At 37.9% G+C, this 23408-nt stretch overlaps 1 protein-coding gene across 3 annotated transcripts in view; it reads left to right on the plus strand.

Annotated features, from left to right (window-relative positions):
- The window catches only part of SHPRH (SNF2 histone linker PHD RING helicase), a 60933-nt gene that overhangs the window by 15136 nt on the left and 22389 nt on the right, over window positions 1–23408 (plus strand). For all 3 annotated transcript variants that reach the window (XM_089530240.1, XM_089530238.1, XM_089530239.1), the window contains 12 exons: window positions 478–628; window positions 1727–1832; window positions 2381–2637; window positions 3660–4325; window positions 6142–6393; window positions 7829–7907; window positions 8623–8786; window positions 8885–9141; window positions 13930–14051; window positions 18984–19072; window positions 20270–20362; window positions 22707–22814. In XM_089530240.1, the coding sequence (XP_089386366.1) occupies window positions 478–628; window positions 1727–1832; window positions 2381–2637; window positions 3660–4325; window positions 6142–6393; window positions 7829–7907; window positions 8623–8786; window positions 8885–9141; window positions 13930–14051; window positions 18984–19072; window positions 20270–20362; window positions 22707–22814 (2344 nt within the window). The remainder of the gene's footprint in view (window positions 1–477; window positions 629–1726; window positions 1833–2380; window positions 2638–3659; window positions 4326–6141; window positions 6394–7828; window positions 7908–8622; window positions 8787–8884; window positions 9142–13929; window positions 14052–18983; window positions 19073–20269; window positions 20363–22706; window positions 22815–23408) is intronic.

Genomic DNA, 23408 nt, shown 5'->3' on the forward strand with positions numbered 1-23408 from the left:
TGATGCATGGGTCCTAAGAATCCAGAAGCTGCACCAAAGCTGCCCTCCAGTGCTTAGGAATGGAGTGTGGCTTTGGTGCGACCTCCAGACTCTTAGGACCCATGCATCATTTAAATAGCATACCTCCAAAGAGACCCCAAGCAGCTTTATTTTGGCAGTCTGTAACTGGCCAAAGCTGGTAAATTAATTCAGAGCACTTGTGTATACAGTACTTGTGTTTATTCTGTGTTTAATTGATAATTGGCTTATTTAGATGATCGGCTTCTTGCTTTAAAATGAAATGTACATATAATAACTAGACCAGTTCCACAGGATTTTATTCTGTATAAATGCCAAATTATTAAAACCACATAGTCTTTTTGACATATTCATTTAGAATTTTGTGTCTTTGGAAAAGCCGATGAAATGATTTCTTTCAGTTAATTTATGATTAGAAGTTATGCCCAAGTATAACTAGGACAAATCTTTGGTCTTCAGCATTATCCGTGAGCGCCCTGTTGCTGGACCTCAGTGGCCTGGAGGAATTTTAGCGGATGAGATGGGCCTTGGGAAAACAGTAGAAGTCTTGGCTCTTATCCTGACACATACTCGAAAGGATGTCAGGCAGGAAGCTCTGATGTTACCTGAGGTGAGAGACCTGTGGTAAATGGAACAAAGCATTTAGTAGTCAAAAGCTGATTCAGTCTCTTTACTGTGGATACACTGAAGATATGTACAAAAATCCAACATAAATCTATTTGCTTTTGCCTGACAATCTAAAATAGAATCCACTCCTTCTGGTGGCCTGATTCAGGTCCGTGGTGGCAGCCCGGATCAGGACTGGGCATGTGTGGTTGCCGCAGGCCCCGCACAAATGGCACCAGCACGGCCTTGTGCTGGTCTCTTTGGCCCACCTGTTTTGGGCCATTAGTGACTTTAATGTTATGAATTGAAAAAGTGGAAAGCTATTTTTTCTTGAACTTGAGGCCACAAATGAAATTGATTGTCAGTAAGTTGAGGGAAGAAGTGCTTATGCATATGTTAGTGATATAGTATTGCTAAATGTAATTGTTGCCACTCATTTTGAAGAATTTGAAGAAGGATAAATGGAACAGATTAATGGATCGTGGATCTATCAACAGACAAATAAAGCATTTATGTTCAAAAATAGGATGCTTCTGAACTTACAGAATGTTTATTACTAGGGTCCCATCAGCAGGAAAGGAGGTTTACTAGAAACGTGTCTGGTGAATGGGTAACTAACAGACTACTGTTTTGACTTGATCCAGTACGATTGCTCTCCAGTTCATATTGTGAAGTTATTAGGCAATTTGCATATGTATTTAGTTCATGGGGTAGCTGATAAAATTATCTGAAACTTTCGGTTTGCTTTATATAATACATGTACAATTAATTTTATTATTGAATCTATAATAATAATGTCCAATGAGTATTATAATTATTAACTGAAAATGCCACTGTTTCCTTTTTAAGCAGTTCAAAGCATTTTTCCTTTTCCTTTTCCTTTTGTCACCAGTCTGAATCCTACATTGTTAATGAAGCAATATTGTTTGACTTCTGTGCTAATTCAGTCTTTACAACTCCATCCTAAATTCTTGTGTATTTGGCAAAACTGAAGAGTCAGTAACTTTACTGATATTTTTGACATGCTTATTTTAAGAATTATTTATTGTTATATGAACTGAGAAGTAAGTAAACATATGATATTGTTAAAATTGTATCTCAGGGTTTTTTAGTAAACTTCTTTGTTCCACCACAACCTACTGAAGGAAGCAAGAAGAAAAACATAAAGAAAATTGAACTTAAATTAAAGGAAAAAGTGCACTATCCTAGTAAGTATTCTTCATCAAATAGAATTTCCCAGAAGCAATTATGATTACCCTTTTTTTCTGTTGAAAGAAATAAGTTATTAAAAGTCAAAGGCTTTTCTTTGTGATAAATACATAAATGAATATTTGACATCCATGTTCTATATCCTAGTATTAATTGCCAAATTTCTACTAAATATATAGCCATGTTTAAGAATGGATTGATAGGTTATGACATTGTGGGGTGAATTCAGAAATATTTGAGTAAAATTTTACTATTGTTCATTGATTTGTAGTTTTAATATATAATATAAATCTTTTTGACACCAGAGCTCATCTTGAATTGCCTATGTGCAAACATAACTGAAAAAATATAATAAAGTATATTTCAGAATGATGTGAACTACTACAGGAGGCTACTTTACATTGGTATTTAAATGTGGTGTTGTTGTTTTTTGTAGAGCTCATCTGTATGTGGTAATTATTTGTGATAGAAAAAAAACCCAAGCAAACCAATGGTGCTGAAGTGTTGTAGTCGACTTTATATTGAAGGTATTCAATTCCTCTTACAGGTTTGCGAGTGATGCTTCTAACAGCTATAAAAGAAATGAATGTAAAGAAAGGAGCATCAATTGTAGCAATTTTTAAGTATGTCCATGCCATATACAAGTATGACATACAGAGAAACCGTCGAATTCTTAAAAGAACACTAGAAAAACTAATTGCAGAGAAGATTGTGGAACAAGTCAAAGGACATGGCCTTGCTGGCTCTTTCAAGCTGGGTAGAAACTATAAGGAACAGAAATGTTGTGACAAGTCCAAGAAACAAGTAAGTTGGGTGTTTTTTTATTTTAAATGGAGGGAGTAATTTGAGTTTAATACTTAAATATATTCTTGCCACTAAATAGTTGCAGGGAAGAGAGAATAAGAGGACCAGTTAGTTTAATTAAACTGAGATCAATAAAATACATGTAGTACAGGATGATTTTCACCATATTCTTTAATGGCAGAAGACTCAGCATTGCAATAATATATCATCCCTAAATCTTTTAACTGGCTGAAATAATTGTATAAAATTAAGCAAGGCATAATTGTGTACAGTGGTTGAGTGTGGATGTATAACTTATGACGGGAAACAGAATTCTTGGGTGTAATGTTAATGAACTTTCTAATGAATTATAAGAGTTCCACTAATGGAGAACGAATGCACTTACTATTAGAGTGGTGCTGAACTAAGGGGGGGGGGGGGGGAATGGAAATTTGTATTCAGTATTTGTATTTATTTGTTTGTTTGTTTGTTTTTTGAATAACTTTTGTATTTATACTTTTTACTGATGTTTTTGTATAGTTTTACATCTGTACTGTTTTTAATAAATTGTAAGCCACTTTGCATCCCATTATTGAAAAAAAGGTAGGCTATAAATAGAATAATAATAATATTTTATAATACATTTAAAATTGTAATTCAGCATTTTTGTTCTACTATCTTTAAAAAGATAGGGAGTTGTGAAATGTATTTAGTACATTAAAATTATGTATTCCAATCCAGTATCATATTCTTCCCTCACTCTAAATATTGTAATGATTGTAATCCAGATATGTGAGCAGAATGTTGATCTAGACAGGCCTTTGGTTTGATTCATCGTAGCTTTTCTTACATTCTGTTATATTGATTCTTCTTACATTCTGTTATATTGATTCATGGCATAGCATATGCATGAGGGCTTTGCTAGTTTCCTTTCCTTCATGCCCTTTAAGTGTTAAAAAGTTAGGGTTAATAATTTAATTTGGAACATTTTCCTGTTGTGAAAGCAAAAGCAAAATTACATTTAATTTCTTTTGCTTTTCCAGAAAATTCGAACATCAGATAGGGTTCAGATGAAAACATTGTCAGATCGTAAAAATGAAACCAAAGAACTGGGAGATAACGACTCATGTTCTCTTAGTGTTCCTAAATCACATCTGGAAGTAGACATTCCAAGAGATGAGCATGATTACTGTACAACAAAATCAAAATTGGATCCTAAATGTTGGAAGATTGAAGAAGATCCTCAGCATACATCTGCTGACTTGGAAGGCAACATGTTTGTTTCTGAAGATGAAACACATGCTGTTGACATTCTTAAAAATACAAATGAGACAGAAAAGCAACAGGATTCCTTAGAAGTCCAATCCCCAGCCTCTCAAGAACATGGGAGCATTTTTGTACAACATCCAGGTTCCATTTTTCCGTTCAACACCTCCGATTATCGCTTTGAATGCATCTGTGGTGAACTTGGCTTGGTTGACTATAAAGCACGTGTGCAGTGCCTGAATTGCAATCTGTGGCAGCATGCTGAGTGTGTGAATTACAAAGAAGAAAACCTTAAAATCAAGCCCTTTTACTGTCCACATTGCCTTGTAGCAATGAAGCCAGTACCTACAGGAGCAACTCTGATAATCTCTCCAAGTTCTATCTGCCACCAGTGGGTTGATGAGATTAACAGGCATGTGAGATCATCTTCCCTTCGAGTGTTGGTAAGAAAGAATTGCTACACAGAGAATAACAGAACTGGAAAAGTGTTATTGTGAATTGCTGTTCAGGTAGTTTGGTGGGTATCTGAAGATCAATAACTTATTACTAGTTGGATATCCTCAGATGATTTCCTCGTCAATACTATAATTAGCAATAAGTGTCCAAAACTTGCAAATTTTAACATTGTTTACTTAAGAGTACACTTCTCTCTCTGCATTTGCAGATTTAACATTTGCGGCTTTGATTATTCGCAAATGTTAAACCTGCTTTGGCAGGCATTCCTCCTCCCCCCTCCCCCTCTTGAGCTTTTCTCCATGGGGAAAATAAGCCCAGGAGGGAGGAAGCAGCCAGGAAGAGTGCATGCCTGTGCCTCTTCCGCCTGCCCCCTGACCCTTTAACTGGCTCCCCAAAGGCATGGGAGGGTGGGCGGAAGAAAGAGCAGGTGTGCGCTTGTGCCTCTTCCTCCCTCCCATCTCTCTAACTGGCTCCCCAAAGCCAGTTAAAGCCATGTGTTTGTGCCTCTTCTCCTTGCCCTCCCATTCCTTTTAACTAGCTTCCGGGTGGGGGTGGGGGTGGGGGTGGGAAGGAGTTTTCCACATTTCTGGGGTCTTCTGCCCTTAACTCCTGCAAATGCGGAGGGACAAGTGTGTGTTTTGAGTGGCCAGTGAGGAAATACCAGAAAGTTTGGGCAAATATCAATACATTCAAACGTTGACCTTCATTACCATCATGTAATATAAAAGCATTATATTTATTATATCCTGCATATAAAATTTCAGAGTTAAAAACTGACTGTGTTGCTCAGTTTCACTGTTAACTCTGAACAACCTAGGGCTGTGCAGATGTTTTACCAACCCTAACAGTTAACCTATGCTTAACACATACCCTTTTAAAGTTGACTGTTATGTGATTATATTTCTATTTCCATTCTTTTTTTTTTTTGACAGTTTGTAATATTTTGCTTATCTTTTGTCAGTTAAATTCTTTGTGTCCATATGTCTTTTTTTTTTTTAAAGTATCAGGTCATGGATTAAATTCATAATAGTCTATCCAAGTTAACAGTAGTAAATAAACTATTACCAAATTGTTATTTATAATTTGTCCCCGCCTCCAATTATTGATTGACAACATTGTTATCTTTTTAGTTATGACACTCAAAACCAAAATGGAACATTTAAGGTGCAGAAGAATCAAAATGACTGAAATTCAACAAGTTGGTCCTACAGTGTCAGTGCGATGGAACTATCTTCCCCTCCCTCCTTGCTGTAGGCCTAAATACCATCCAAAAATAATCTCTAGAGTGTTTCCTGGCCCCCCTGACAGGTTTTCAGGTGACTACAATTGGCAAGAGGGAGCACTTATCCACATCTAGAAGCATGTTCATCTCCACTCAGCCAGAAGTGGAAGAAATGCAACTCATGGGGTGCTTACCTTGTTGTTGTTTTGTGTGTCCCATTGTTTTTTCTACGCAAATTTTGTTCCTCAAATCACCCAAAGCACATTAAAACACCAGCAAATATGGCAGTCTAAAACATTTCCTAACAGGAGCTTGTAGTGAGGTGCCATTGCTTCTGGCTCATGGGTGTCATGCTGGTGCAACTTGATGTGGATGCATATGGTGAAAATTGGGCCCCATCCCCTGCATTGTCACCCATTTATATTTTAGATCCTTATACTAAACTATGTGAGGTTGTCATTTTTAAAATCCATTTGTGATAAATGAAATTTTCAGCTTCTCAATTAGATTTTTTTTCATGCTTAGGAAGCTTCTAATTGTCATATTTTGTTCTCATATGCTTTGTATACAAATCCATGCAGGTTTATCAAGGAGTGAAGAAACATGGTTTCTTGCAGCCTCACATTTTGGCAGAGCAGGCAGTAGTCATCACCACATACGATGTCCTTCGTAGTGAGCTGAACTATGTGGACATTCCTCACAGCAATAGTGAAGATGGACGCCGTTTTAGAAACCAGAAGCGTTATATGGCCATCCCAAGCCCTTTGGTGGCTGTGGAATGGTGGAGAATTTGCCTTGATGAAGCACAAATGGTAGAATGTACCACTGCAAAGGTGAGGGAAGATCTCTTGGGTACATTTCTGTTGAACATGAAAGGTATTAAACATAAAAGCAAATGAATGGAAGTTACATGTATAGTCTTTAGCACATAGAGATGTAAATTTGCCCTTGTAGTTCATCCTTCAGAAGTGTCTAGTGATCTCTTTTCCCTGGGAGGTGTTTGCCACTAAATGTTTTCTCTACTGGAGGTTTGACTGGCTATGAAACACAGTCTTTTTAAAAAATAATTACTTAACATAATGTATTCTGACAGTTTAAGGAACTAGGTCATCCTGTCTTTTACACTACTTCATGGTCTAAAGTGAAATGTTAGTCAGTTTTAATCCCTATCTGAAGAGGCACAGTGTCTGCCCTTAGGTTTAGAAATTGCAAAATGGTTTGCACTGACATTTTTAAAGAATATTTAAAACCATTTCAGTGACTTGCAGAGAAGAGAACTATCAATATTGGCTGCCAAATATTTGAAATTCAGGGAGAAAAACTTTCAGCAAAAAATGGCATATTTTAATTATTTGGTTATTAAAGTTAGTCCATTCTTGGGATGGCAGGAGGATCAATCCACTGTCCTTGAGTTTATCCCCAATCACCATCCATGAGGTGTGTGTGTCACTGTACATCTTTATGTAAGATACCCACATCAGGTTTATGCAGAGATCCTGAGCTAATATTGAAAGGTTAGTTTGGAAAAATGTTATAAAAAGTTCAGGAGGAGCTGTGTGCCATGTGGAAAGGAGCGCAGGAAAAAAGCCCAAGAAATAGTAGAATTAAAGGAAGGGTAACTCAAAAACAAGCATGTTGGCTTTTAAAAAAAAAAGATTAGAGGCTGTTACGCAGTGGTCCAAAGTGTAGGAAGTTGAAAGAATAAATTGGGTATGTGTTCGGCTTTTAAAGAAGAGGGTTAAGATGGAAGCTCCGGGGAACCTTTTATATGCTGGGTCTATAGATATACGGTGCTTTGTACAGTTGAGAAGAATGTGGGAAGGTAAATGTAAAATAAATACTAGGAAGCTGAGGACAGAAAAAGCTTTAATTTGAAAATGAGTAATGTTTCAGCAGTTCAATTTCTACAGTTTCGTAGTCTTTTACCTTTTCTTCAACAGACAGTTGATCCACATAGTATGGTCCACATAGGTTGTAAGAATGTAGTGAAAGTGTTTCACTATGAGAGAGTTTTACTGACTGACTTCTATGAATCTAAGTAAGTGGGAAGCCATTTTGTCGGTCTTTAAAAGCTAGGTATTCTTCACCGTGACCACTCTAAGTGGCCATCATTGATGCTTCATACAAAATGTTTTTCAAGTATATTCATAGAGCATGAAAATGGCAGTGGCTAGGTATTAGTATTATTACTCACTATTATTCTGTGTTCTTGAGTTTAACATAAGATTCCTAGTTGCCGTGATCATCTGTCATTTCTTCTGCCATTAGGCTGCAGAAATGGCTCTCCGTTTGAGTGGGATCAATCGTTGGTGTGTAAGTGGAACACCAGTTCAGCGAGGTCTGGAAGGTAAATGATACATCTGATCTTTTCTCTGTGTCAAAAAACATACATTAGTTTTGAGGAACAGAGCATCACAACTGTTGTAGTCCAAACATGCTTCTACAGAGTACACCTAAGCAGTTTACTTGTTGTGAATATTTACATTCTCCTTATCCAACAAATACTGCTCAACAGGACTAACAACAATAAGAAAAGTTATCAAAATAAACTAAACAGTAAAAATACAACATAGAAATTACATAGTACTTATATATGAATGCAACAGAAAGCACAATATTTAAAACTACCAATCTACCAAAACTAACAAAATTAGCTGAAAAAGAGAAGTTTTTACCCCCTACCCATCAAATCAGAATGCTATGAAAAAGGAAGTGAGACAGACTTCCCAAGAGGAAAATTCAGTCTAGTTGCAGATACTGAACAGGCCATAATATTTCATGTTTACATATTTGATAAGTGACCCAAATTTTGAAAAATGTCATCACTAGATGAATTGCTGATAGGTTGTGTGTGATATTTAGAAGGGAATGTGCTGTTCGTTTTAACCTTTCACAAGGAACTAGCAAACACACACCACCCAGTTTTTGTCTTACCTTATCCACACAAGAAAAGAGCTTAATTTTGCTTGTTGGGATGATGAGCTAAGCTTATTATATTTAAAATATTTTTTGCATAATATTAAAGCCTATGTGTGGTAAAATGTGCCCTTTTTCCATCACAGATTTGTATGGATTAGTACTTTTCCTTGGAGCTGATCCTTACTGGGTCAAGTATTGGTGGGATCAGCTTCTTTATCGACCATACTGCAGGAAAAATACAGAGCCTCTCTACAGCTTCATAGCCAAGATAATGTGGAGGTCAGCAAAGAAGGACGTGATAGACCAAGTAAACGCTTAAGTACTAACAGTGTGTATTGAGGCAACATTTTTAATGCAAAACATCAATTATTTATTTATTGTTACTCTTGTTATTGTTGTTGTTAGATTCAGATCCCTGCTCAGACAGAAGATATACATTGGCTTCATTTTTCTCCTGTGGAGAGACACTTTTATCATCGTCAGCATGAGGTGTGCTGTCAGGATGCTCTTGCAAAACTCAGGAAGATTTCTGATTGGTCCCTCAAGCTTAGTAGCTTGGATAGAAGAACAGTTGCTTCAATTCTATACCCTTTGTTGCGGCTGAGGCAGGCCTGCTGTCACCCACAAGCTGTTCGTGGTGAATTCCTGCCTTTACAGAAAAGGTTATTTTTGTTTCTTCTTAAATGTCTTAATTAATAATGTGTATCTATTAATTAATAATATGTATAATATAATAATATGTATCTTTCTGTGTCCTAAAAATTTATTTGTGAGTAAAATTCCCATATTTCAATATATGAAAGAGAAAACTTCAAGTAAATTCTTTAAAATATGTTCTTGATATTCCCAGTGGTGTCTTTAGAAGTAATGTAGAATTTGTGAAGTACCCTGTTTGTTCTTGGCATTGTACTTATGTAAAGGTACTCATAATCTCTGACACTGGATGTACAGAGGGCCCTTCCCATCTGCAAAGGCTTATTTCTACACCCCCACCACCATGGATATGAAGAAACACAGGAGCAGAAGCCTATATTAGTCAGTGGGTGGCAACGTATGCCCACCTGTAGGCATTCGTTGCCATTGACTAATATGGAGCAGCGCAATTTTCAGAAGCTCCAATCTACAGATGTCTAATTTTCCAATATGGCAGGCCCACTGTAATTAGTTTGTATACACAGAATTGCAGCATTCTTAGTATCATAACTGAGTACTGTATATACTCATGTATAAGTCTAGAAATTTAGGTCAAAAAATGACCCTAAAACCCTGAATCGGCTTATCCATGGGTCAATGTATGTAGAGTATCTTAACTCTTATTTAAAATAAGAAACTATCCCCTGGTGAAAAGCAAGAGTATAATCTGTCCTGGAATCACTCACCCTCTCTACTCTCTCATCCATCCAGCCTTAAGACTAAGCACATAGAGTTATGTCTGCTGGAATTTTGTAAATTCTTTGACATTGTTTTACTTTGCTACATCCTTTAGATCCTTTGCTATATGCTCCTAAGTTTTACCCTCAACTTATCCATGGGTCATAGCAAAATCCATAATTTTTGCCCCAAAACTTGCCCTCAACTTATACATGAGGTCGACTTATAGTCAAGTATATACGGTAGATATTAAAGAGTTCACACTTGTGATCCCTTATTTTTAACCAGTGTGGCTTGCATCCAAAATAAGCAACTTTGCTCAGGCTAATGGGGCTCTTGTTCCTTGTTTCTCCTTTTAGCTCCCTGAAGAACAGTTCTTAAAGGAATTTTTAAATCTTTATTTTAATAGGTAACTTTAAAATAATAATTTGAGACACAAATATTGTAAAGCCAGCCTTAATTTCATGCTCTTGTGTTGGACTGTGTCTCTTAATTGGCCATGCTGGTTGGAAATAATTGGATCTGCAGTGTTGCCCAATACTGGTCTAAACAGTCAAACAAATTCATCATATTATATCTGGAGTCCTCTCCCATTCTGGGCCCCAATGTCCCTTCCCCATGTTTACTTAACTCCTCAGTTTTGTTGCTCCCCATTTTTAGACTGTCAGGTTTAGTCAGGGAACCTCAAGAAGGATTTAGTCAGAGTTTTCCAATCCTGTAGATGCCTTCCATTATTATATAGCCCTGAACCTGCTAGTGTACATCTGACTGGCAGGGTGGGACTAACTTTGCTGGCAACAGAAGGAAAGGAGACTAGCAAGTAAACCTCTATGTTGTCCTGTGTGCTAGATTGGAGGTGAGGGGTGGAGTGGAGTGGGTGGGTTGATAAGTATGTTTTGCCCTCCTCACCTTTTCTACTCATCCACTCACCCACCCACCCCTAATAGTGTAAGGATTCCTCCTTTTTTTCTGTTTTTTTCTCCCACCTACCCTGTATTCAAACTGTAAGACATATGGAAGATTGTCACTGTCAGTTCTTAACTACCGTAGGTGGTGGGAGAAAGTGTAGTGTGGTAAGCACCAGCAGACACCCATTTGATGGTGAGATCTCTGCAATTGTCATTTCTGTTTGAGGGACCCAGGAGGGGGGAAATCACCTTTGAGTTCTGCCTGGGATGTGCTTGTTTCAAGTCATGGAACATGAGAGAATGGCTTCCTTAGGGGAACCATCCAGCAAGAGGGCAGGCCAGGAAACAACTGAGTCACCTTGGATTACTCCCGAGGGCTAAGTGTTTTGTCCAAGGGTGGTTGAGGAGGTGGTTGGAAAGGGACTTTCTGCCTCAGTAGGATTCCACAAAAGCAGTTCTCCTGTTGCAGCTCATGTTTAAAAGGTTTAAATTTAAATAGCTAATAAAAGTGGCCCTATGTAACCTAAAGCTTGATGTCTGCTCTCCTTATTTCTAAAGTGGGTCAGCAAGTCCCAGTCTCTCTTTCCTACACTGGGACTCTGTAAGGCTACCGTAGATCTTGTTCTGTGGAATTAACAGGTGGAGTAAGTCATAACTTTGTGCCTTGAAATTGATGCTCCTGCTTGGTACTGTGCAGATGAGCAAGGATGGTATCATCAAAACCTCAATGCCCACATTTATATATAGTTTTAAGGAGATTAAATTATATTTTAAATAGAACAGATGTTTTGAGCTTATTTCTGTCACTGTGGTAATTGTGTCTGAACATAGTAGCTCAGAGCACCTTTTTGGAAAATGAGCAGAAATGAATTGCTTGGCTCAGAAATATTTGTTGATAGTAAAGTCAAGTGATGCCAGAAAATCCTTGACAGCACTAATTAAAATCTAGTTAACAATTCACACTTTCACCAGTAACACAAAAAATAATTTTGTTGATGAATTGATGAATTCTTTTCAGTTCTACAAATTGCTGATTACTCATTCTGCTTCTTTGTGAAATTTGTTGTTTGACAGTTTATATTCTTATTATTCTAGAGGTATTGTTGAACCCCCCTCTGGACTGGGAGGGATCATTTCCCTTAATCCTTCCCATTTTAGTGCTTAAGCTGCTTGTACATTCAGAAAATGTGTAGATGAATACAGCAGTTTTAGTTATAACTGAACCAGGGACCCTAAAGATTTCAGTGAAATGTTCAACAACGACAACAACAACAAATTTTATTTCAGTCATGGACCAGTAAAATTTTAATATGAAATGTTTATGACATAGCATCTGCATGGGATTGTTGTTGTTGTTGACTGCCCTTGAGTTTACCTTGACTCAAGCCAAACCCATGGATGAGACATCTCAAAGATCACCTGTCCTCCACTTCTCTGCTCAGGTCCTGCAGGCTCAGGCCTGTGGGCTGTCTGATTGAGTCCAACCATCTGACATATGGTCCCCCTCTCTTGCTATTACCTTCTACATTTCCTGGAATTACTGTCTTTTCTAATGATTCATGCCTTTTCATGATATGACCAAAGTACGACAGCCTCAGTTTAGTCATCCTGGCTTCCAAGGAGAGTTTGGGCTTGATCTGTTCTAGAATCCATTTGTCTTCTTGGTCACCCACAGTAGCCTCAGCACTCTTCTCAAGAACTATATCTCAAATGAGTTTATTTTTTCCCTATCTACTTTCTTCACTGTCCAGCTCTCACATCTATACTTGGTGATGGGAAATACCATGGCTTAGACGATCCTCACTGTGTTCAGAGTTATATATGTACACTTTAGGATCTTGTCCAGTTCTTTCATAGATGTTCTTCCCAATCCAAGCCTTCTAATTTCTTGACTGCAGTCTCTGTTCTGATCAGTGTTTGATCCAAGGCGTGAGAACTCTGTCTATTTCAAGTTTGTCATTTTGAATTCTTGTAAATCTTCCATGGTCATTATTTTTGTTTTCTTAATATTCAGCATCAAGCCTTTGTTGGCATTTTCCTTCTTAACCACCTGCAATAATTGCTCCAGGTCTTTGTTGGTTTCTTCTGGTAGTACTGTGTCATCTGCATATCTTAGGTTGTTAACATTCCTTCCTCTGATCCTCATTCCTCCTGCCTCTGAGTCTAAGTCTGTGCTGTGTATTATGTTTTCTGCATTGAATAGATAAAGTGATAGTATGCAGCCTTGCTTAACCCCTTTGCCAGTTGAGAACCATTGTGCTTCTCCATACTCAGTTCTGATGGCAGCCTATTGTCTTGAGTACAGTTTGCACATCAGGACAATCAGATGTAGTGGTACTCCCATTTCTTTGAGAGCATTTCATAGCATTTCATAGCAGAGCAAAGAGATAGATAGCTCCCATATAAAATCTAGATGTTTTCCCTCCTAGAGATGTGGACCATTTTTAAAATTGAAAGATTAACAGGGGTTTCCTTTATATGTATGTGTTAGACGTTCTAAATAATATGAACACAAGAGGTGAAACAGGGAACCTGCCAGTTTTATCAGATCTTCGTCCAATTACCACAATAGTTCACTGATGCTTGTATATCTTCTTTCCTTCCATGAAGTTCAGAGTAGACTGTGAAATTTGTAGGATGTTGTCCACCTAGCTAGTACTCTGGCCTATTCTTTTAATATCTACTCTTCACAGAGCATGCTGTTTAGGAATATGGATTTTGACATTATCAAATTATTTCAATTTGAACTGTACTGTAATGTTGTTGTTTTTATTTCTTCCACTGTTCTCTGCTTTGTAATCCTTGTCCACAATCAATCAGTTTTTCTGTCAGTCATATCAGTTTCCTCTTCTTTCAGTTAGTCATTAGAGTCTGCAACCATTGTTCAGTCATTGTATATAGTATGGATCATTGGATTCCTGATAAGGATGATATAAATACTGTAATCTGTTATGTAAAATGAGAATATAGTTGGTATAAATGAAAGCAGTATTTCAGTTCCTTATTGACATATGCTGTGAAAATGTTGCTGTACCTGTTTCAGTCAGCCACCTTGACTCCCACACTGAGAAAAAAGTGGGATATAAATACAACAATAACAAATGTAGTGCATTCTTAAAGCACTTGTGATTCCCTACTTGCCATCAGTTTATATCTGGATTTCTTTTCCAGCACAATGACAATGGAGGAGCTTCTAACATCGCTGCAGAAAAAATGTCGGACAGAATGTGAGGAAGTCCATAGACAACTGGTGTGTGCCCTGAATGGCTTAGCTGGTATTCATATTATTAAAGGTAAAATGCACCCATACAGTGATATTTCAGGCTGATCTGTCACTACTTCAGACAAATTGCAAATACATAGGCTGACAATGTCTTTTAATTCTACTTGAATGTCTAAACAAACTTGCAACTCTAGGCAAAGATTCATAAAAGATTGGATACAAAGATGTCCAAATGGGTAGCTGTGTTACCCTGTTGTTTCAAAAACAACACATTTTTGTGACTGCTTAAAGGCTAATGCATTTTATTTGACATAAGCCTTCACTTGGAGTAACTGTACCCCACGTTATCTAATGTATGGAGTGTTGTCCCAACAGGTTATTTTATTCATGCTTTGTTTGAGTTGGTGGGTGGTGTAATCAGTGGGCTCAAACTATATGCTACAATCCATAAAAGGACGTACCTAATAATTCTTAGTTGTTTCACATTGGATGTAGATGGTAATGATTTGACTTTGACAACCAACTGCTTTGTTGTTTCTCTCTTACCTCCATTCCACTTTCTTTTTTGGTGGGATAGTCAACTCCAGCACCCCAGCTTCAACCCACTTTCTTGTAAAAACTAGACCATTCATTCAGTTGTAGTACTCATGAATGCTACTAATGGAGCATGTAGATTCCAAGTATTAAAAAAAAAGACACTTGCTACAGCAAAGTCACAAAACAGTGAAAGAATGGCTTATATAATCTGCTTCTTTTCTTGTTATAAATATTCATAACAGATCTTTAGTGTTCTCATTACCTGAAGTATCTCATTACCTCATTACCAGGAAGATACTGAATCAGAAATGAGCCTGGTGCTTTAAAAGAATTCTTGCCTGCCTTTTTAAAGTAGTTGACAAAGAAGATGCCAGTTTTTACAAACTCACTCAGCAGTCTTGTGCCCATACATTCCAAATGTTAGCATATCAGATCATGCCAATAATATGGACCCAGATGTTTCTATGCTATGTTTCTAATTTTCCCATTCTACATTAGAAGAAGAGCAACTAAATAAAATATCTATATGTGTCTATTAAATTATGATGGCCACCCTAAGCCATTTTATGCCTTTCATTGTTTGTTATATTCCTCGGGATTGCATGGCATATAAATTATAAATCTTAAAGAATATGCTCAGTATGTTGGTGTATCTGTCAAAGTGAATTATTTCATGCAAGTTTTGTAAGATTTTGAAAGTCTATTAATCAGTTTTAAAAACAAATCATAGATTTAATATATTAATGAATACTTTTCATGAAGAGCTTACAATAGCCTCTATTAATATTTTTAGTTAAGTGTCTGAAATTTGTTAATGCTGGTAAATCAGAATCTTCTTAAATATATGTGATGATGTGTTGTCTTTGACTGTTAATTAACCAAAACATTACCAAGACTGTTCAGTTCAACCCTCAAGCAAAATTCTGAAAAATTGCTTCTTTATACGATTGTAATTGTTTCTTAAATAAGGAAACCCATCTCAAATTGTCAGCTATTAGTTGCTTGTTATTCTGTTGCAAAGGAGAAATAGTTGTACTACAGATACTATTATGAAAATCAGTCTGATCTAGCACCAGGTTTTGTTTTGTTTTTCCCCAGACCTGCTTGCTTAGATTAATAGGGAAAAATCATTGCTGGGCAATATTCTATTTGTTGGTTGCCTTGCAGAATATTTTTAAAGCAGATTTAAAGAAAAAGAAATCATAATCTTGTTAAATATTACCACTATTTTCAGTTGTTACCCTTTCTTTTCCCCCTTTCACTATCATCATTGGAAGCAACATTATTTTGAAAGATGGCTGTATCCTCAGCATAATTTACAGTTGAATTAGAATAATAAGTGTATGTGTGAAAGTAGGTTTAAATTTAATTCTTTGGCTTTTTGAAGATTTATTTTTGTTCAAGATATTTGTTAGAAGCACTGTGACATAGGTATCAGTGGTTCACATATAAATTAGAAACAGAAATGCTTTTAATACAGGTGCATTCATTGTTTTGATACTTTCCATCTTCATATGCAAATCACTGAATTTAATGATACACTGTAATACTTTGCACCAAAGTTCCTACCTAGTGACAAGAGACATTGTTGATATTTCTTGAGCAGAAACAGAAAGTTGAGCCACAGAAGGAAAGAGCAATTGATTTCTGAGGCTTGTTTCAAACTTTATTGGAAAACTATAGTTTCTTAGGATTTGAAGAAATTTTCCCAGGTCTCTGGCTCAGCCATCCTACCCTCCTCTCCATCTTCATGTCCATGAAGAGATTGGAAGCATCTACTTCCGCATTTGAACAAATCAGAATTCTCTGTGCTCTCTGATCTTTGGAAATCTTTACTTAGTAAGAAACAGTCAATATGTAAAAACATGATCTAATCACAACTTGGAAGCAGCCACTTCTGATTTTAAACAGTCTCGTCATGGCCATGAAATGACACGGTGGAGTATGTAAACCAAAGCTTATGCTGATTATTTTTATCTGTCTTCTCATTGCACTCTACTGGAGCACATGAATCACTCTTTTCTGATCCACTATTAAAACAGTAACACTGTATTTTAATTTAAATGAACAGTGAGAGGCTAGGAGGTTAGTGAAGAAATTTCAAGTTCCAGATGACTTCTGCCAGGAGTATGAACCTTCTCTGAATCTAAGGCTTTCATGGCCGGCATCCATAGTTTTTTGTGGGTTTTTCGGGCTATGTGGCCATGTTCTAGAAGAGTTTCTTCCTGACGTTTCATCAGCATCTGTGGCTGGCATCTTCAGAAACGTCAGGAAGAAACTCTTCTAGAACATGGCCACATAGCCCGAAAAACCCACAAAAAAACTTCTCTGAGTAGTTCTCATTCACTGCATTGCTTTTCTGAAATGAAAATTCACACTAGCATTTTTAGGCATTCTTTCATGACATTTCCAACACAGAAATTCATTTTGAAACTCCTTTTTGGTTAAAACTTCTTTATGAAGGCTAGGTACACTTACACCTGTCCCTCCATATTCGCTAGGGTTAGGGGAACAAGACCCCCGTGAATATGGAAAAACGGCAAATAACAAAAACACCATGTTTTTCCCTGAGAGGACACCTCTCTAGGAATCTCTAGGTCCTCCAGTGCAACTCTGTGGTCAATGTCCAACATACACTGACCATAGAACGGCACTGGAGTAGCTACAAATGCCTAGTAGAGTATTTTGTCTAGGAATCTCTAGGGCTTTCAGTGCAACTTTTAGTTAAAGTTGACCACAGAGTTGCACTGGAGGACCTAGACAGTCCTAGAGAGAACATATTAATTGCAATCCAGCTTCAATCGATCTTGGATGAAACGGATTATCTTGACCCATTTCAAACCGGCTTTCGGGCGGGCTATGGGGTTGAGACTGCTATGGTCACCTTGGTCGAAGATCTCCGTCTGGGCATGAACAGGGGTAGCGTGTCCCTGTTAGTGCTCTTAGACATCTCAGCGGCTTTCGATACCATAGACCATGGTATCCTTCTGGAGCGCCTGGCAGAGGTGGGAATCGGGGGCACTGCGCTCCAGTGGTTCCGGTCCTACCTCTCCAGGAGGTTCCAGATGGTGCAGCTGGGAGACGTGTGCTCTGATAAGTGGGCCCTAACATCTGGTGTCCCTCAAGGAGCCATTCTGTCTCCCATGCTTTTCAACATTTACATGAAACCGCTGGGAGAGATCATCCGGAGACATGGGGCGCGGGGTTATCAGTACGCTGATGACACCCAAATAGTCTTCTCTATGTCTCCGACTGATGCAGTGACCAGGGATGGCATCTCTCCTCTCGTGGCCTGTCTGGAGTCGGTAATGGGTTGGATGAGGGAAAACAGACTCAGCCTGAATCCGGAGAAAACGGAAGTACTCGTGATAGGTTCTCCCGATCCAGGGATGGCGGTAGTTCCACCTGTCCTGAACAGGATCACGCTCCCCGTGAAGGACTTGGTACGCAGTCTCGGGGTGCTCCTTGACTCATCGCTCCACCTTTCATCTCAGGTGGATGCGACGGTCAGGAGCACCTGTCATCAGCTTCGGCTGATACGCCAGCTGCGTCCCTACCTGGGCCGGAGGGACCTTGAAACTGTAGTACACGCTCTGGTAACCTCTCGTTTGGACTTCTGCAACGCGCTCTACATGGGGCAACCCTTGTACCATTCCCGGAAGCTGCAATTAGTGCAGAATATGGCAGCCCGACTGGTCACTGGTACATCCAGGGCCAGTCACATAACACCAGTGTTAAAAGACCTTCACTGGCTGCCTATTCGCTTCCAGGCGCAATACAAGGTGTTGGTTATCACCTATAAAGCCCTAAATGGCTTGGGCCCAGGGTATCTAGAGGACCGCCTCTCTTCATACAATCCGCCCCGCACACTCAGATCATCTGGGCAGCAACTGCTAAGAGTTCCAGAGGCCAGATTAGTTTCCACCTCTAGGAGGGCCTTTACCATCTTGGCCCCCAACCTCTGGAACTCTCTGCCCGCTGAGCTCCGCACGGCCGCCTCCCTAGCCCAATTTAAGAAGGGGTTGAAGACATTTTTATTCGAGCAAGCCTTCCCCAGACTCTTCCCCTGAACACTTTCCCGGCCTCTCCCCCCCTCGTCAGCATTGTAAGCTGGCATGTGCTGTTTTATTGTATTGGTTTTATTGTGTTTTTATTGTATTGTATTGTTTTTTGATGTGCACCGCCCTGATCTCTGGAAGGGCGGTATATAAATAAACTTTTATTATTATTATTATTATTATTATTATTATTATTATATTAATGAAATCCTTGAATAATCAAATCCGCAAATATCAAAGCCGCAAATATTGAGGGATGACTATAGTTCATCAATTAAATGAACTGCTCTTCATTGAAAAGAAAGTAATTAATAATCCTGCAACTTTTGAAAATGCCATTTTAACCAATGGAATATTTGAAAGCTAGAAATCCCAATAATCAAGTCTGAAATCTAACAATTTTTCAGGTGAATATGCATTGGCAGCAGATATGTATAGAGAAGTGCTGCGTTCCTCTGAAGAGCATAAAGAAAAGCTTAAAACAGATTCATTACAAGTATGTACTTAAATTCAAAAACTACTTCTTCTTGGTTATGTTCAGTTATCAAGTAGATTACTGCACTACACTCTTATAGCGCTGCTATTCCACTTCAACTTCCCTGACTGCCTCCTGTTGCATTCTGGGATTTGCAGTTTAAGGGGGGTTATTTAGAATTCTCAGCCAGAGAGCCCTTAGGCCTCATTGAACTATAAGCCTCAGAATGCAACAGGAGGCAGCCAGAACAACCAAAGTAGAATAGCAGCACTATAAGAGGGTAGTGTAGCAATGTGGGTAGTATCTTCTGTGGTTCTGAGATAGACCTCATAATGTCATTTATTGAGGGGGGAAATCATTGTCACTAAACATGTGTTCTGATACTGTATCCTGGCCTTTAAAAAAAACCAGAACGTTTTCTTTTCTTTTCCTTTCCTTTCCTTTTAAATGCATTGTTGGAAGGAGAAATGTCCAATATCTGCCTACTGGTATCAAGGCCGTGTCGATGGCCTGGGAGCACCTAATTCTTTGGCGTAATAGAAGTTCATGTAAAGACCTCTTCAGTATCCAAATGACTGATACATTCTTATAGCTTTGACTGACAATGATAATTTAAAGTTGTTTAAAGTATGTTACACTTGACGGTTGTAAGTTGAAGGTTTACAATATTCTGTTTTTGTTTGAAATACATTGTACCTCTTCTCCAGTCAATCACTTTATTATTGCATCTTTGCAAATCAGGCTGGATCTACTTTCATTTGGCTGTTGAGAGTCTCTGTGTATTGGGTAAAATGAACCCAGCATTGACAGTGTAACAAAGTACTGTAACTGTTGAATCTCCTCTTTCGGCTTTATCTGTATGCAAAAGGAGACTTTTGGGCACAAGTTATGGAGTTGATAGCTGCTATTAATTCCAGTAGATAACTAGAGAAACATCTAATTGCAAGGCTAGATTGTAATTTTGTTTCTATATTTCATTGAAACAGTAGTGTTTATTCATAACAAACCTTGCTTTTTATGTGCTGTTGCCATATTACTTCAGCTTTCAGTTGGGATAAAGTTGTCTGTTCTTTTATTCATTTACTTCTAGTCACAAGGATGCAAATTTGAGATCTGTTTTAAAAATTATTTATTTTACTATGTTAATCTTTCTCCATGTTCCCTTAATTTGGGGATTCTGCTGTTGTTGACAGTATTGTTTTGTTTATTGTCAAACAGAGGCTTCATTCTACGCACAATCTGATGGAGCTTCTTGCAGCAAAGCATCCTGGGATATCACCTACATTGCGTGATAGCAGGCTTCAGGAAGAGGTAATTGTTCATTGTATGCGCTTGGATATGCATTAAGAAATGTTTACTACAAATTAGCTCACTTGAAAAATAATTTCATTTGTTACATGATAGTTCTTGGGCTTCAGGGCTTTTAATTCTAAGTCACATTTAAATAAATTATCTGTTTTATCCATATCTTGTTCAACTACAGTTCATAGTTGTAATGGTCAATACCAAGCTGTAAGAATAAACAAATAGCTTCCTAAGAGAGATTGATACATTATTTGTAACCTCATGTAGGCTATTCTTGCAGTAACAGAGTTAACACCAACCAACACTGAAAATTATTTATACCTCACACTTTTCCCAAGAATGGGACTTAAGGCAGTTTATACATGAAACATAACAAATCAACATTAAAACCAAAGTAAGCTATTAACTGAATTAAAAACATACCCTCAAAAAAGCTTTTAAAAGTTACACAGTACAGTGTAAAACAATACAGCACTCAGTCCAGTACAACACTCAGAACTTTCAGTTCTGTCTTCACCTGCTGCCAGAAGGACTGTAAGGAAGGGACCATTCTAACCTCCCTAGGGAGTGGGTTCCAAAGTTAGGGACAGCACTGAGAAGGACTCCCTCTTGTGTTCCCATCAGGCATACCTGTGAATTGAGAGTAGGGACTCTAGGCAAGCTCAAATGCAGTTCCAAGAATTTTTTGCCATTGCCTTATGCTGGTTAGCACTGCTGGGATTTGCAGTTCTATAACACCTGGGTTTGGATCACATAGTTCCCACCCTTGGTGTAACAGGATGAAGTCTGCTGAGTTTAAAATGCAAAATTAATGTAATGACTAGTCAATGCAATGCTGGTTGCTGCAGTATCCAGGACCTAAAGTTTCATTGTGATCTTGATTTCATTGTACATTTTTGTCTGGAAATAGATAAACTATAGTCTAAAGTGGGTTTGGCTGACTAGCATAAAGTGCTAAAAATCAGTGCTTGTTATAGATTATTAAAACTTGATTTGTAGAAGCAGAGAGTGCAGAACTGGAGCATATATTGAAACCTGCTTTGTAAAGTCCATAAAAATTGAGAGGGGCAACTGGATAGTTAGCTGGATTACACTTCTCATGTAAGAATAATAAATCTCAGCAAGAGACTGCAGATTCTAAATATAATGACATCCATTTAGAAGGCAGGTCAACTCTCAGCTTCTTCAGGTGAATTTGTTCTTATATGGATTGAAGGCTGATAAAGAAGAGCCAGTTGGAGGGGCTTTAAGTTCTTTCTGGTTGAGAGAGGAAGATGGAAAACCAGCAGCTCAATTGAAAACCTTTTAGAGAATGTCTGTTAGTCCCAAAGAGGGAATAACGTAAATCACATGGTTAGTTTGAATGAGAGAAAGGATCGTTTGCATGCAGGAAATCCCTATCTAACGAGGGGGAAAGAGAATGCAAAAATCCTCCAATAATAAAGTAAGAGGAAAATACTACATTAAGTGCTTCTCCTTGCTTTGATTCTTGCCATGTGCCAAACTAATCATAAAGATCTTGGCTTGTATGAAGCTAGATTTCCTGTTACATTCCAGTCAGAGAATTTTGTCTTCATGTCAGTTAAAAATTAGAAAATAAACCAGGATGTGATTCAAGTTTATTATTTTGGTCTGTTAACCAACATTAAGCTGCAGTTCCTAGTTTATATGTAATGGGGAATTACAGTTTAATACAAGCCAAGATCTTTATGCAAAATGTATGGCATAATAGGATTGGCAAGTAGTAATCATACTACATGAGACTTTGAATAATAAACCAAAACAAATAGCAATAGCAAGTACATTTCTATACCACATGTCAGTGTACTTAAGCACTCCCTAAGTGGTTTGCAGTGTAAGCTAATTGCCCCCAATAAGCTGAGTATTTGTTTTAGTGACATACAGAAGGATGGAAGGCTGAATGGATCCTGGGATCGAACTCACAACCTTGTGGCTGTTAATGGCTGCAATACAGGCACTTAATCACTGTGCCACAAGGGCTCCCTACTGTTAACATACAAATACATCTGTTAAAAAACATGTGGTTAAAACTGAAACTTGTTAAAACATTTCTCATAGCTGCTTACTGTTGATCATGCTAGATGTAGCTGTAGGGCAAACTGTCTTGACAGTCAGAAGTTTCCCACACTTTCAATTTTTTTTTTTACATTAGCTGTATTTTTGTTTTTTATTTAAATAATTTATATATTGCTTTATAAAATAATACCAAAACATAGAGTACAACATAAAAATTGCAATATAAAATACCAATACATAATTACCTGGTGTTATTGGCATTTCTTTGTTTGGAGGCTGTCATTCATTTTAGTGATTTATCATTTAAATACAGTGTGAGCAACTCCGTCAGCATTATATGAGTAAATCGAATGCAGAAGTTGCTGAAGCTCACCAGGCCTTGCAACCAGTTGTTCAGACAATCCATGAACTCCAGAGAAAAGTAAGTTTTGAGTAACATTTATGACTTTATATGTATACTGTGTGTTGCAGAAATAGTCACTCCCCAGTGACTTTTGCACATTTTGGTTCATACCAGCCTGGAATTAAAATACATTTAATTGGGACTGTTACCATTTGATATACACAAGACACTTGGCTCTGTGAAGATGCTGATTTTTATTGTGGCACAAAAGTTAAGTAAGCAAATACAAACTGACACTTGGCGGTTGCATATGTATTCACCCCATTTGCTGTGGTATACCTAAGGGCTTTATCACACAAGTCATGTAAAGTGGAAGTGGAGCAGCATAGCAGCACCTTCCATGTACCATTGTTCTTCACTTCTTATCCTGTGGGGGATGGTTATAAAAGCTATTCTTTTTTCTAACTTGAAAAATTGTTAATAACCTATTTTCCTGCTTATGTCAGATTATGATTTAAAGTGTGAAACTTCAGTTGCACTTTTACTCAATGTTGTGTGGTCAGGGGACAGTCTAGTGAGCATGCTTTGGATGGGGAAACAAATCGAAGTCTAGAGACTATGCAAAATCAAAACGAAACTGCCTACCTCTGAACCAGAGAGATGGTAGCAAGC

The sequence above is a fragment of the Sceloporus occidentalis genome, unplaced genomic scaffold (genome assembly GCF_023333645.1).
Source record: "Sceloporus occidentalis isolate IW3139 unplaced genomic scaffold, rSceOcc1.0.p SCAF_6, whole genome shotgun sequence".
Taxonomy (NCBI): Eukaryota; Metazoa; Chordata; class Lepidosauria; order Squamata; family Phrynosomatidae; genus Sceloporus; species Sceloporus occidentalis.